This window comes from Chiloscyllium punctatum, chromosome 1 (assembly GCF_047496795.1).
Source record: "Chiloscyllium punctatum isolate Juve2018m chromosome 1, sChiPun1.3, whole genome shotgun sequence".
Lineage (NCBI taxonomy): Eukaryota > Metazoa > Chordata > Chondrichthyes > Orectolobiformes > Hemiscylliidae > Chiloscyllium > Chiloscyllium punctatum.
In genome coordinates this window covers 6,612,500-6,628,586 of record NC_092739.1, presented here as the reverse complement: position 1 = coordinate 6,628,586, position 16,087 = coordinate 6,612,500, and the positions used below count along the sequence as shown (strand labels likewise).

Sequence of the window (16,087 nt, the reverse complement as noted above, 5' to 3'; positions counted from 1 at the left end):
AGAGAGAGAGAGCGAGCGCGAGAGAGGAGCGAGAGAGAGAGAGAGAGGCGGCCGCGAGAGAGAGAGAGAGAGAGGCGCGCACGAGAGAGAGAGAGAGGGGCGCGCACGAGAGAGAGAGAGAGAGAGGCGCGCGCGCGAGAGAGAAAGAGAGAGAGAGGCGCGCGCGCGAGAGAGAGAGAGAGGCGCGCGCGGCGAGGAGAGAGAGAGAGAGAGAGAGAGAGAGAGAGAGAGGAGAGAGAGAGGAGCAAGCGCGCGAGAGAGAGACGTGCGTGCGAGAGAGAGAGAGAGAGAGAGAGAGAGAGAGAGAGAGAGAGGACGCGCGCGAAAGAGAGAGGCGCGCGCGAGGAGAGAGAGAGAGAGAGGCGCGCGCGCGCGCGAGAGAGAGAGAGAGAGGCTGGCGCAGCGCGCGAGAGAGAGAGAGAGAGAGAGAGAGAGAGAGAGAGAGAGGCGCACGCGAGAGAGAGAGAGAGAGGCGGCGCCGAGAGAGAGAGAGAGAGAGAGAGAGAGAGGGGGCGCGCACGAGAGAGAGAGAGAGAGAGAGGCGCGCGCGCGAGAGAGAGAAAGAGAGAGGCGCGCGCCGCCGCGCGAGAGAGGAGAGAGAGAGAGAGAGAGAGAGAGAGGCGCGCGCGAGAGAGAGAGAGAGGGAGAGAGGCGCGCGGCGCGCGCGAGAGAGAGAGAGAGAGAGAGAGAGAGGCGCCACACGCGAGAGAGAGAGAGAGACGAGAGAGAGAGAGAGAGGCGCGCGGCAGCGCGAGAGAGAGAGAGAGAGAGAGAGAGGCCTCGCGCGGAGAGAGAGAGAGAGAGAGAGAGAGAGAGAGAGAGAGAGAGAGAGAGAGGAGAGAGAGAGAGAGAGAGAGAGAGAGGGGCGCGTGCGAGAGCGAGAGCGAGAGAGAGGGAGAGAGGCGCGCGAGAGAGAGAGAGGCGCGCGCAAGAGAGAGAGAGAGCGAGGGAGAGAGAGAGAGAGAGAGAGAGGCGCGCGCGCGAGAGAGAGAGAGAGAGAGAGAGAGAGAGGAGAGAGAGAAAGAGAGAGGCGCGCGAGAGAGAGAGAGAGGAGAGAGAGAGCGCTGCGCGCGCGAGAGAGAGAGGCGCGCGCAAGAGAGAGAGAGAGGTATGCTGTTTCAAAACAGGTATGCTGTTTTGGAAAACGGGGTGATGGATTCTCAGGGAACGTAGCACAAACAGCCAAGTTTTCTGGTATTGAGACTAGCTCTATGCAACGGGGGGGTACATCAGCTTCCAAGAGATCAATTGTGTTAGGGGATTCTGTCGTCTGAGTTACAGACAGACGTTTCTGTGGCCAGCAGAGGAAAAAGCAGAATGGTGTGTTGTTTCCCTGGTGCCAGGATCAAGGATGTCTCAGAGAGAGAGTGCAGAATGTTCTCACAGGGGAAAGGGGCCAGCAGGTGGTCATCGTCCACATTGGAACCGAAAATATTGGAAGGGAAAAGGTTGAGACTCTGAAAGGGAGATTACAGAGAGTTAGGTAGAAATTTAAAAAGGAGATCCTCAAGTTAGTAATATCTGGATTACTCCCAGTGCTACAAGCTCGAGGGGGCAGGTATAGGAGGAGAGCAGATGAATACATGGCTCAACAGCTGGTGTATGAGAGAAGGATTCACATTTTTGGATCATTGGAGTCTCTTTTGGGGTAGAAGTGACCTGTACAAGAAGGACGGATTGCACCTAAATTGGAAGGGGACTCATATACTGGCAGGGAAATTAGCTAGAACTGCTTGGGAGGATTTAAACTAGTAAGGTGGGGGGTGGACCCAGAGAGATAATGAGGAAAGAGATCGATCTGAGACAGGTACAACTGAGAACAGAAGTGAGTCAAACAGTCACGGCTTGCAGGGACAAGGTAGGACTAATAAATTAAACTGCATTTATTTCAATGCAAGGGGCCTAACAGGGAAGGCAGATGAACTCAGGGCATGGTTAGGAACATGGGACTGGGATATCATAGCAATTACAGAAACATGGCTCAGGGATGGGCAGGACTGGCAGCCGAATATTCCAGGATACAAATGCAACAGGAAGGATAGAAAGGGAGGTAAAAGAGGAGGGGGAGTGGCATTTTTGATAAGGGATAGCATTACAGCTGTGCTGAGGGAGGATATTCCCGGAAATACATCCAGGGAAGCTATTTGGGTGGAACTGAGAAATAAGAAAGGAATGATCACCTTATTGGGATTGTATTATACATCCCCTAATAGTCAGAGGGAAATTGAGAAACAAACTTGTAAGGAGATCTCAGCTATCTGTAAGAATAATAGGGTGGTTATGGTAGGGGATTTTAACTTTCCAAACATAGACTGGGACTGCCATAGTGTTAAAGGTTTAGATGGAGAGGAATTTCTTAAGTGTGTACAAGACAATATTCTGATTCAATATGTGGATGCACCTACTAGAGAAGGTGCAAAACTTGACTTACTCTTGGGAAATAAGGCAGGGCAGGTGACGGAGGTGTCAGTGGGGGAGCACTTTGGAGCCAGCGACCATAATTCTATTCGTTTTAAAATACTGATGGAAAAGGATAGACCAGATCTAAAAGTTGAAGTTCTAAACTGGAGAAAGGCCAATTTTGACGGTATTAGGCAATAACTTTCAAAAGCTGATTGGAATCAGATGCTCGCAGGTAAAAAGGATGGTTGGAAAATGGGAAGCCTTCAGAAATCCAGAGAAAGTATATTCCTGTCAGGGTGAAAGGGAAGGCTGGTAGGTATAGGGAATGCTGGATGACTAAACAAATGGGGGGTTTGATTAAGAAAAAGAAGGAAGCATATGTCAGGTACAGACAGGATAGATTGAGTGAATCTTTAGAAGAGTATAAAGAAAGTAGGAGTATACTTAAGAGGGAAATCAGGAGGGCAAAACGGGGACATGAGATAGCTTTGGCAAATAGAATTAAGGAGAATCCAAAGGGTTTTTATAAATACATTAAGGACAAAAGGGTAACTAGGGAGAGAATAGAGCTCCTCAAAGATCAGCGAGGCGGCCTTTGTGTGGAGCCGCAGAAAATGCGGAAGATACTAAATGAGTATTTTGCATCAGTATTTACTGTGGAAAAGGGCATAGAAGATATAGACTGTAGGGAAATAGATGGTGACATCTTGCAAAATGTCCATATTACAGAGGAGGAAGTGCTGGATGTCTTGAAATGGTTAAAGGTGGATAAATCACCAGGACCTGATCAGGTGTACCCAAGAACTCTGTGGGAAGCTAGAGAAGTGATTGCTGGGCCTCTTGCTGAGATATTTGTATCATCCATAGTCACAGGTGAGGAGCCAGAAGACTGGAGGTTGGCAAATGTGGTGTCACTGTTTAAGAAGGGCAGTAAAGACAAGCCAGGGAACTATAGACCGGTGAGCCTGACATCAGTGGTGGGCAAGTTGTTGGAGGGAATCCTGAGGGACAGGACATACATGTATTTGGAAAGGCAAGGACTGATTTAGGAGAGTCAACATGGCTTTGCGCGTGGGAAATCATGTCTCAGAAACTTGATTGAGTTTTTTGAAGAAGTAACAAAGAGGAATGATGAGGGCAGAGGGGTAGATGTGATCTATATGGACTTCAGTAAGGCATTCGACAAGGTTCCCCATGGGAGACTGATTAACAAGGTTAGATCTCATGGAATACAGGGAGAACTAGCCATTTGGATATAGAACTGGCTCAAAGGTAGAAGACAGAGGGTGGTGGGGGAGGGTTGTTTTTCAGACTGGAGACCTGTGTCCAGTGGCTTGCCACAAGGATCGGTGCTGGGCCCTCTACTTTTTGTCATTTACATAAATGATTTGGATGCGAGCATAAGAGGTACAGTTAGTAAGTTTGCAGATGACACCAAAATTGGAGGTGGTGTAGTGGACAGCGAAGAGGGTTACCTCAGATTACAACAGGATCTGGACCAGATGAGCCAATGGGCTGAGAAGTGGCAGATGGTGTTTAATTCAGATAAATGCGAGGTGCTGCATTTTGGGAAAGCAAATCTTAGCAGGACTTGTACACTTAATGGTAAGGACATAGGGAGTGTTGCTGAACAAAGAGACCTTGGAGTGCTGGTTCATAGGTCCTTAAAGTGGAGTTGCAGGTAGATAGGATAGTGAAGGCAGCATTTGGTGTGCTTTCCTTTATTGGTCAGAGTATGGAGTACAGGTCATGTTGCGGCTGTACAGAATATTGGTTAGGCCACTGTTGGAATATTGCATGCAATTCTGGTCTCCTTCCTATCGGAAAGATGTTGTGAAACTTGAAAAGGGTTCATAAAAGATTTACAAAGATGTTGCCAGGGTTGAGGATCTGAGCTATAGGGAGAGGCTGAACAGGCTGTGGCTGTTTTCCCTGGAGCAGAGGCAGAGGGGTGACCTTATAGAGGTTTACAAAATTATGAGGGGCATGTATAGGATAAATAGACAAAGTGTTTTCCCTGGGGTGGGGGAGTCCAGACTAGAGGGCATAGGTTTAGGGTGAGAGGGGAAAGATATAAAAGAGACCAAAGGGGCAACATTTTCATGCAGAGGGTGGTACGTGTATGGAATGAGCTGCAAGAGGAAGTGGTGGAGGCTGGTACAATTGCAACATTTAAAAGTCATTTAGATGCGTATATGAATAGGAAGGGTTTGGAGGGATATGGGCCGGGTGCTGGCAGGTAGGACTAGATTGGGTTGGGATATCTGGTCAGCATGGAGGGGTTGGACGGAAGGGTCTGTTTCCATGCTGTACATCTCTATGACTGGTTGAACCAGTGTTCCATACAATTGAAACAACAAAAGGTTTTGCTCCTATACTCAAATCTCCTTGCAATAAAGGCTTTTGCTTATAATTGCATGTGTGTACACCTGCACATTCATTGCAGAGAGAGACCATTTTTCACCTGAAAACAAAAGAATACTCAGCTAACGGTAAGCCAGGAAAACTTGCAATCAGACAGAAGACATTCTATGAAAATTAACGTGGGACCTCCAACTTAAGGCTGCATACGGACAAAAAACAGTGAGTGCTATTGTAATAAACACTGTCAATTTTAAAATTTAAATCAGATTGAAATCAGAGATGTGTATATGTTTTGTGGATATGTGATTATCTGTGTCCTCGTCAGTCTGTGGAAAGTACGTACAGGATGATGCACAAAGGTCTGCATCTGTTTTTTTTAAATCTGTTGTTAACATATGCCTGTGCATTGTACCAGTTTAAATACTGCAATACATAAGAAAGGAATGTTGTATTTGTATGTTGTGGTCTTAAGCTTAAGCTGAATACAGTATTCATTATAATTGAGTACATTCAGCTTCTGAGCAAGTCCAAAAGCCCAATATGTCAACACTAGTACAAAAGGTTTGTTAGGTCAAGGTAAAATCATCATTAACTGTAAAGTCATCATCAACTATAAAGTTGTTTTCTCATTACAGAGCGCCAATTAGTGGTTTAACCAGAGATTCACAAAGCCTCAGGTGAGGGTCAAGGTTGAGAAGGTGGGATCTTCATGGTAACTTCAGCCAATACAGGAATTGAACCAATGTTGTTGGCATCACTCTGCATTACAACTGTCCAGTCAACTGAGTTAGCACCCATGAGGGAAAACATCCTCTGAGAAACTACCACATCCCTCATCATCTCACGAGACTCAATAAGATCCCCTTTAATTCTTCAAAACCCCAGTGGGCATAGGCTTAACCTGCTCAACCATACCTCAAGACCTCCTTTCATCCCAGGATGTTATGCAAGTATATCCCTCCCTAAAATATAACACAAGTGCATAGTTGCATCAAGATGTCCCTACTTAACTATTGCTACACCTTGCAAAGGCCAACATTCCAAAGGTCTTCCTAACTATTTGCTATACTTGCACATTAACTTGTGCCTCCTGTATAACGGCATCTAGAACCCTCTGTGGAGGGTTTTGCAGTTTCCCTTCATTTGAATATTTTACTTTCCAAAGTGGACAATTTCACATTTTCCAATTATACTCAATTTGTCAGGTCTTTTGCCGCACGCCATATCCCCCCCACCTAATCTACATGGCTTTACAAACTCTGTCCTCCTCAAAATTTACTTTCAAACTTAAAGTATCAAAAATTGGCAAAATACATTCAGTCCTAAATACATTTCAGCAAAATCATTAATATCAATGATAATTAATTGAGAATCAAACATTGATCCCTATTGCACTCCATTATTTACAGTTGATGACCTGAAATTAGTTAATTCTCTAACCATGCTAATATTGGGACTCTCGTAGCACAGCGGTAGTTTTATCCATGCCACAAGAGGATCAGGACATTTATAATTCCTCTGAACAGGATGGTTAGAAAATGTCTCCATGCTAACACAATGGTCTTGTGGACAAGGTGAGAAGTCACATGACACCAGTTTATAGTCCAATAGACTTATCTGAAATCGCATGCTTTCAGAGTGATGTTCCTTCATCAGGTGAACTATCAACTCACTTCACCTGACAAAGGATCAGGACTCCGAAAGCTTGCGATTTCAAATAAACCTGTCGGACTATGACCTGGTGCTGTTTGACATCTGACCTTATCTTCCAGTCCAACAGTGGTAGCTCCTCCACATCAATTCTTTTGTGGCACAGTGTTCCTGTCAGCTAGGAAGCCCAGGTTCAAGTCCCACCTGCTTCACAGGTGTGGAACAACATTTTGGAACAGATGGTTTGGAAAATATCCATGCTCATATTATCCACAGCATCAGCTCTTACGTAGAATTATAACCTTTTATGTAAACCCTTATTGAATTTTTTTTGAACGTACAAATACATTACGATAAATATGAATTGCCTTCATCCACCTGCTATTACAGCCTCAAAAAGGTTGTCAAAACAGAACTTCCCTTTCATAAATCCATGTTGACTTGGCTTGATTCTATTATGATGTTTTAAATGTCCTGCTACAAATTCCTTAATAATGGATACCAATATTTTCCCAATTTTACACGTTATGCTAACTGACCTACATTTTTCTGCTTCCCTTCATTGATAGAGGTGTTATATATGTGGTATGCCAACCTGCTAGGATCTTTTCTGAATCTGGAAATGGTAGATTACAAACAGTGCATACATTCTCCTGCTTTTAAGGTCCTCTGATGAAAGCAATTCAGTCAAGTAGACATGCAGTCTATTGTGCCATTAGTTTGCTTGAGACTATTTTCTCTGATAATAGTTGAGTATTAATTAAGTTATATCCTTCCTTTGATTTTCTGGTAACCTTCAGATTTTTTTGTCTTTTAATACAAGGACAGACAAAATACTTGCCAATTTCCTTGTTTCCCCATTCCTGACTTCAGTATCTTCTTCTCAGGGTTTGATGCTTCGTTCTTACACTCTAATTATACTTCTTGCTAAATTTACTTTCATCTCCTAATTTTTCCTTTTTAAGTCAAGTTTGACTGCATTCTCAAATTTTCCCTAATTCCTCAATTATTGCAGTTTCATTTTTTAAGCTTTTTTTAAAAAAATTACTATCCTATAACATAGCTGTTACTGGAACTATGAACATCATCAGTAACTTGCTTTTCTTACTTTTTCTTAACTCAACCTAAACTAATTTAACATTTTAATCTTCTAAACCAAGACCATTTTTCACAATATACCAATCTCATCTTTTATTAGCACAACTACCAAACATTTTCTTTTCTCCCTAACCTTCCAAAAGGTCAAATATCTTTGATTATTCAGTCCACAGCCTTACTTATTTTGCAGTCACGTCTCTGCAAAGCCCATCATACCCATTTATTTCCATTTGTGCTATCATTCCATCAATGTGGTTAGAAATGCAGCAAACATTCAGATAAAGAGCATTTGATTCTTTTTCCCATTTTCCCTTATTTTAGCCTATTTGCTGGCATACTGCTACAGGTCTCTCCTCCTGTCTTCGTCAACATTTTTTTCTTTTTGCTTTTTATTTTGCACTCAGTGCTGCCACCAACAACTATATTTTTCTATTTCAGCCAACACCCAAATCTATTTGCCCCAACATAACGAAAATGCAACCAAATTGAACACATCATTTTCAATGCAACAAGAATGAAATGAAATTACAATCATTAACTTTTTTTGGATAAAAGAGAAAGGTGGCAACATCACTATTTGTCCATCAGCTTTTGTCACTATTTTTGAACTACAGAGTCAAAAAACAAAGGAATTAAAAGATAACATTTACCTTAAGTGAATTAATAAATCAACGCTCAGAAAATGATGTGCAATTCTGCAATTCTCCCTCTTTCTTGCCCCACTTCATAGACTAAGTAGTAAAATATTATTTTGCATATCAGACAAGAATTAGACAAATTCACCTACAAAACGCATCTGTCTGTGTGGGGTTTGCACATTCTCCCCATGTCTGTGTGGGTTTCCTCTGAGTGCAGCAATTTCCTCCCACAGTCCAAAGGTGTGCAGGTTATTTGGATAGGCCATACTGTATTACCCATAGTGTCCTAGGATGTGTAGGGTAGATGGATTAGCCGTGGGAAATACGATGTTACAGGAAAAGGATAGTGGGTGGGTCTGGGTGGGATGCTCAGCAGAGGGGGGAGTGTAGACTCAACTGGTTGAAAGGCCTTCTCCCACACTGTAGGGATTCTATGATTCTAAAAATGTGGTCACAAGATTTTTAAGAGTAAAATGAAAAAATGTTGGTGATCAAATTAAAATGTTAAATTAACAACATGCACTATAATTTGATCAATAGAAAGAAAGAATGCAAAATCTTTCATGCTCTTATGACATTGCTAAGTCTTTTGCAGCAAATTAAGTCATGTTGTACTATTGGAAATGATCAGAAACTGTTCAGGACAGGCCAACATTTCTGATATTCAGAAGCAAACAAAAAATCACAGCCAAAATGTTATGATAGCACTGTCTCAGATGATGGAGCTGTGCATTTGTGGCTTTATCTTATGACAAGCTCTACCTTTGAGAGAGGTAGACAGATAGACAGAATAAACAAATTCTAGATATTACTGGTGTATTATGGTAATTTTTCTCATAATATTGGCCCAGGATTGGCAATAGAAATAACTTCAGTTGTTACCATTCACCATTATTAAGAGTCAATCAGTAAGCAACTTTAAGCATTCATATGCAGTTAAATGCAAAATCAAGTTGCAGTCTGCAATGCCAAAGCCCTCATGTTTTGCCATACCTATAGCTCAGATTCAAGTATTCAAGCATTCAAGCACATTAAGAGCATGGTGTTTCAGCAGTTACTTACCTTTTAAAAAGGTGCCAAAAAGGTAAAGTCTACCCATTCAACAGCAAGTGAATTTTTAATGACATAACTTTAATTACTACCAACTTCCCTCATAGGAAATTCGCTTTAATAAATTCTGAAAATGTACAAAAGTTAACTATCATTCTTTCACTATTTCATTCTTGTTGGATATTTCAAAAAAATGTCTTATTTAAACTGTTTTTCTCCAATATCCTGTTTCTTTCCCTCTATTTTCCTTCTGTACAGTAGTTTACATTGGCTGAAATATTCTAATTTGTACTTCCTGGTTCACATACTGCAAACTTCAGAACAGCTTCTTCTACTCCTTGGATGAAAAGGCAAGCTGTACCTACCCAGATTTCATGTAAAGGTTTCCACTTACTCAACTCAATTTCTAAGTTGCTGCTCAAAATGTCTGATGTAAGGATAACAAACAGCAGGCACTGTTTATTTACCAATGACCACAAAATCCAACTTACAGCCCCATATTTAATAAAGTCATAAAGACAAGGTCACAAACTAATACGATGCAGAGTTTTTGAATTTGCATGGAAATCCACCAATACATACCATAACTGCAAGACTATTGTAACTGTTCACCCAACACAATGGAAATGTTTCACCAAAGGGAACACCATTTGCCCAACTATATCGTGTACAGTCACAAGTTGACAAAGTCTAACCCCAGTCACTTTCAAGTGCGTAGAACCAAAACTATGTAGTTCAAGTTTAACCAACCAATCACATGCGACTCAATAATGCTGATAAGCTCCCCACAGAGAGGACCACCTCTCGATGAGCAAACCATTACAAACAGCCGTTACATACTGCTCATTAGTGAAACAACCTCATTAGATAAAATGCAATCTGGTTGGTTAGTCAATGCTTCTGCAGGTCTGCTCTGTGTAAATTTGTTTGCTACAGGTATTGGAATATCCAATCAGCAACAGAGCACTGGCCAAGTGTTGAACTTCCATCATTTTAAGGAGATTGCAAGGTTTGTAGCTCAGGTTGAGGTTTAGGGTGTTGGTTTGCTTGCTGAGCTGTAGGTTTGATATCCAGACGTTTCATTACCTGGCTAGGTAACATCATCAGTGGCGACCTCCAAGTGAAGCGAAGCTGTTATCTCCTGCTTTCTATTTATATCTTTCTCCTGGATGGGGTTCCTGGGGTTTGTGGTGATGTCATTTCCTGTTCTTTTTCTGAGGGGTTGATAGATGGCATCTAGATCTATGCATTTGTTTATGGCGTTGTGGTTGGAGTGCCAGGCCTCTAGGAATTCTCTGGCATGTCTTTGCTTAGCCTGTTCCAGGATAGATGTGTTGTCCCAGTCAAAATGGTGGGTTTTTTTTCATCCGTGTGTAGAGCTACGAGGGAGAGAGGGTCGTGTCTTTTTGTGGCTAGCTGGTGTTCGTGTATCCTGGTGGCTAACTTTCTTCCTGTTGGTCCTACGTAGTGTTTGTGGCAGTCCTTGCATGGAATTTTTAGATGACATTGGTTTTGTCCATGGGTTGTACTGGGTCTTTTAAATTTGTTAGATTTTGTTTGGGAGTGTTGGTGGGTTTGTGTGCTACTCCTCGGGATCCTAGTAGCCACCAAAATACACGAACACCAGCTAGCTACAAAAAGACACGACCCTCTCTCCCTCATAGCCCTACACACGGATGAAAAAAAAAACACCATTTCAACTGGAACAACACATCTATCCTGGGACAGGCTAAGCAAAGACATGCCAGAGAATTCCTAGAGGCCTGGCACTCCAACCACAATGCCATAAACAAACGCATAGATCTGGATGCCATCTCTCAATCCCTCAGAAAACAAACAGGAAATGACATCACCACAAACCCCAGGAACCCCATCCAGGAGAAAGATATAAATAGAAAGCAGGAGACAACAGCTTCGCTTCACTTGGAGGTCACCACTGATGATGTTACCTAGCCAGGTAATAAAACGTCTGGATATCAAACCTACACCCTAAACTTTTCTCCCTTCCTATAACTACCATCCATCACATCCCTTTGTTCTTGTAAATTCCTCACTATCCCAACTGTCTCTGCACTGATCCAATCAATCTGATAGGATGGGCAACCAACAGCATTTATTGCAGATATAATCCTCGGTAACACCAAAACTCTCCCTAAACTCCCACATCCCACAAGAAGAGCGTATCATTCTACTAAAGACCATTTCTGCTTCTTCCAATCTACAGACCAAGAAAATAGCTCCAAATTATTCCTTTACAACACTGCTCCAGGTTAAATTAATACTTATGGCTTATATTTTTAAGTTTAATCAAGAGACATATCTCAACACAACATATAAATCAAGAATGTACCCATTCTACTTACTACTGCAGACTTACTGCAAGGCCACACTTAAAATATTCACTTATCTGTTTCTGTGCTGCAACCTCTCCCAAACAGGTTCCTCCAAGATTAGTTTTGAATTTCACTGTCTGTTAATTTTCCCAGACGCACTCCAATGGCTAGCAATACATTCACACAGCAAAGGCAGTAACTGTGCAGGTTCACTGCTATATAGAACATAGAACAATACAGTGCAGAACAGGCCCTTTGGCCCTCGATGTTGCACCGACCTGTGAACTATTCTCATTTCATCCCCCTACACTATCCAGTCATCATCCATGTGCTTATCCAAGGATTGTTTTAATCTCCCTATTGTGGCTGTGTTGACGACATCAGCAGGTTGGGCATTCCATGCCCTTACCACTCTCAAGTAAAGAACCTGCCTCTGACATCTGTCTTAAATCGATCACCCCTTAATTTGTAGTTCGCCCCCTTGTACAAGCTGGCACTCCAACATCCTAGGAAAAAGACTTTCACTGTCTACCCTGTCTAATCCTCTGATCATCTTGTCAATTCGCAGTTTGGGTCGCTTTCTCCCTCTCTCTCCCCCTCACTATGTGCTTCCTTTGTCTGTTCCTCTCCCTTTTAAAAGGGTTGTTTTACCTTTTTTTTCCTCCAAAGTTCCAAAACAATGCAACAGGATGTAAAAAAATAATTGCTGCCCCTGAAATTCGAGGAAATCACCTCCAACACCTAAAATACCTCAAAAAAAAAAGGAACAGCCTGTTGGAATCAGAAATTTTGCCCGTCCTCCATCTTGGATTACCTAGAATCTTTTTTCTTCAAAAAACTCAATCACATAGGTCTTCCGGCACCTCACCTGTGGCTATCAGTGATGCAAGTATTTCAGCAAGGAGCCCAACAACTAGCTTGCCACAAAATTCTAGGGGATACCTGATCAGGTCCTGGGGATTTATCCACCATTATCTGTTTTAAGTCACAAATTCTACAACACTGGGGTTCACATAAGACACTTAACTGAGACATTGCTATCATATTGCTATTTGCAGCAATCCGATACTATTTTATGCACTTCCTTTTTATTCATTTGTGGGATGTGGGCGTCACTGGATGGGCCAGCATTTTATTGCCTGTGCCTAGTTGCCCTCGAGAACGTGGTGGTGAGCAGCAGTCCACATGCTATGGGTTGACCCACAATGCCATTAGGGAGAGAATTCCAGGATTTGACGCAGTGACAATGAAGGAACTGCAATATATTTCCAAGTCAGTATGCTGAGTGGCTTGGAGGGGAACTTGAAGGTGGTGTGTCCCCTTATATCTGCTGCCCTTGACTATCCAGATGGAAGTGGTCTTTGGTTTGGAAGGCGCTATCTAAGGATTTTTGGTGAATTTCTGCAGTACATCTTATAGATAGTACACACTGCTGCTACTGAGCATCGGTGGAGGAGAGAGTGGATGCTTGTGGGTTTTGTGCCAATCAAGCGGGCGGTTTTGTCCTTTATGGTGTCAAGCTTTAGTTTTGTTGGGGCTGCACTCAGCCAAGCAAGTGAGGAGCATTCAATTACACTCCTGACTTGTAGATAGTGGACAGGCTTTAAGAAGTCAGGATGTGAATTACTCGCCACAGTATTCCTCGCTTCTGACCTGCTCTTGTAGCCAGTGTTTATGTGGTGAGTTCAGTTGTGTTTCTGGTGAATGATTAATGTAATTTTCTAAGTTGTCGTATATGTCACAAGCAACAGTTAATGCTATTGAATTATCCCTAATCATTTTACATCTTGTTGCAAAATTTAAGACTGTGAACCGTTTAATAGTAACATTAAACAAGAAAGTTAACATGCGATTAATTTCCCATTAAGGTTACATATACAATACTTCAGTTTTGTAATTTTCCTAGAATTAGTCTAGTAAACAGCATAATGAAAACACTCCAGTTCTATTTTGCTCAATGAACATTCCTGAACAAAATAGAAACCTATGACCTTCTGCATTAGTATACTCACTTTCTTTAAAACGTGCAAGACCTTAACTAGAATTTTGTTTTCACGGCACCCAACTCTGAATTACTTGACCAAAAAATTAAATCTTACTTTGAGGGGCAGTCATGGTACAATGTCGATTTCACCAGTTTCCTCATCTCCTCTTCCCCCACCTTATCCTAGATCCAACCCTCCAACTACTCTTGAACTGTCCTACTTGTCCATCTTCCTTCCCACCTATTCACTCTACCCTCCACTCCTACCTTTCACCATCATCATCCCCCACTTTCGTCTACCAACTGTCTTCCTAGCTACCTTACCCCAGTCCCACCCCTCCCACTCTCATTTCTCCCAACTCCCCCTCCCACCCCTAATGAAGAGCTTACACTCGAAACATCCACTCTCCTGTTGCGCCTTTCCAGCACCACACTTTTTGACTCTAATCGTGGTACAAAACTGACTCTTACCAACACAGGAGATCAAAATTACCATTCGAGAAAATAACTTCTGATTGAAACACGCAACTATGTTGCACAACTTATTACGAAATTGCAATATTGTACAATGCCATGCATGTAAAGTTAAGTACAATACTGAACATTAAGTCGATACAAAGGGTAGCGCTGATGGGTCCAATTTGAATAGGAAACTAATCAGTGACAAGGCGTTTTCCCAGTGCCCTCCCAAATGTTACCTGATACCACACATTGTACTGAAGTCCAATACATCGTGGTCGAATTTGTAATTTCACTTCCGCGTCTGCCATTCTCACAACCAGCCATCAGGTGTTCATATCTTAGGCCGCAGCAGAACCTTATGGAAGGTTCTCCACCACATGCAAAAATGCAACTCGTTGAAACGCAATCAAAACCAGAAATGCAGCAAGTTTCCTCGCACCAGTGCACCGTGCAACAAGCAGGCTAGGCTGTGTCAGCGTCAAAACTTACAACCTCGAATGATTTTAAAGTACTAAAAGGCGATTAAGCAAAAATCAAAACACTTTAGAAATTAAAGTTTGAAATTCGGGACCTAAAAAAAAAGAGGGAGAGTGTGAGAGAGCACTGTCCCTGCTTATCAGTAACTCAGGTGTGGTGGAGTGGGTGAGAATGAGGAATTGGCAGTTACCCGGGGGGGGGGGCCGCTCTCTTACCAGGTTAAATATGGTCTCCACCATGTCGCGATTGGTCACTTCACCGGCTTGCATGAGACTTGACAGCACGGCGAATTTCATTCGGATCCCACGAATCGGTACGGGCGGGTTGAGGCCCAGGGAGATAGCCGCATCGCCGTCCGGTGAGGTTCTGGTGCCGGACGGCTGAGAGACATGACCCTTGTCCGCCGCTTGCTCCCCTGGTGCCGTGGCAGTTTGGCCTCCCTCGGAGTCCGCGGGCTGCGGACGTTCACCCTCGCTCGACATAGCGATCCACCCCGGGGACCTAAAAAGGGGGGGGGGGGGGAGAATATGCAAAAGCAAAAACAACCCGCCGGCAGACAACTTCAGTTGGAATCCAGGCACAGGCTCGGGCTCGGGCTCGGGGCGGCTCGACACAGAACCTGCTCGAGCTGGTGTCAGACGCTGCCACTCGCGAGCCTCGAGCTGTCCCCCTCCTTCCTCACTCCACTCCACTCCACCTCTGGCAAATTCGCAGCTCGCGCCGTATCGAGTTCGGATTTTGGGCGGGGGGAGGGGGGGGGGTTTAAAAAACGGCCAGAGGTCTCGCGCACTAACGGCTGGATCGTTTTCCTCGTTCCCCTCGCGCCGCCATGACAGCGTCAAGCGACGAGCTCGAGCTTCCGACAGCGCGCGACGCGCGGCGAACGGGAGGGGCGCCCAGTGCGCATGTGCGCGCGGGCAGGTAGCGGCCCGCGCGCGGCCCAGGTGTGACAGCGCGGCGCAGGTAGAGGCGGAAGTGGGCGCTGGGGTTGTCTGGGGATGGGAGTGTGCAAGAGCGCAGAAGGAATGTGAGAGGAGTGTTGGACGAGAGACAAACAAGAGGGAGGAAGGATGCTCGGGGGATAGCAAGTGCCCTTCAGATTTTTTTGCATGTCCAAGGCAGCGCCATCTGCTGCTTGGGTAGATTTACCCAAGTTGGATGCTTTCACGTCGCATGAACTTTAGGAGTTAATTTTTCCCCAGTTTGTCATTCGAAAGCGTGATCGTTTAACTGACTATTGCTGGTACTGTTGGAAATCTGAAAATAAAAAAAAATACAGTTTGCAAATGTAAATGGAAGGGGTAATATTTCAAATGTGGTCCGATCATCAGAGGTTGTGGGTTTAAAACAGGTGAGGCTGCAGAGGTATTTGTACACAAATTTGAGGCAGCTGATAGATATCAGCCCATGTGAGTCAGCAAGAACCGTGGCAGTCAACAAACGGTACTAAGTGTGTAATGCATTAGAGGGGTCACCTTTAAACCTCCCCCCGCTCCCCAAGGTGGACGTAGGGGCATCATTTTGAAGAGGAACGTGGCTGTTTTCTCCAATGCTGTAACCATTACATACTTTCAAAAGTATCATTAGAATGAACTGTTGAGTAACATGAACCACGGGAAAAAAAATTG

The 16,087-nt window shown here is 43.7% G+C and overlaps 1 protein-coding gene across 1 annotated transcript in view; it reads right to left on the bottom strand.

Moving 5' to 3' along the window:
• The window catches only part of lrba (LPS-responsive vesicle trafficking, beach and anchor containing), an 894,965-nt gene extending 879,622 nt beyond the window's left edge, over positions 1–15,343 (bottom strand). Inside the window, exon 1 of the mRNA XM_072561970.1 lies at positions 14,675–15,343. Within this exon, the coding sequence (XP_072418071.1) occupies positions 14,675–14,941 (267 nt within the window). The 5' untranslated portion in view covers positions 14,942–15,343. The remainder of the gene's footprint in view (positions 1–14,674) is intronic.
• Between the last annotated feature and the right edge of the window lie 744 nt (positions 15,344–16,087).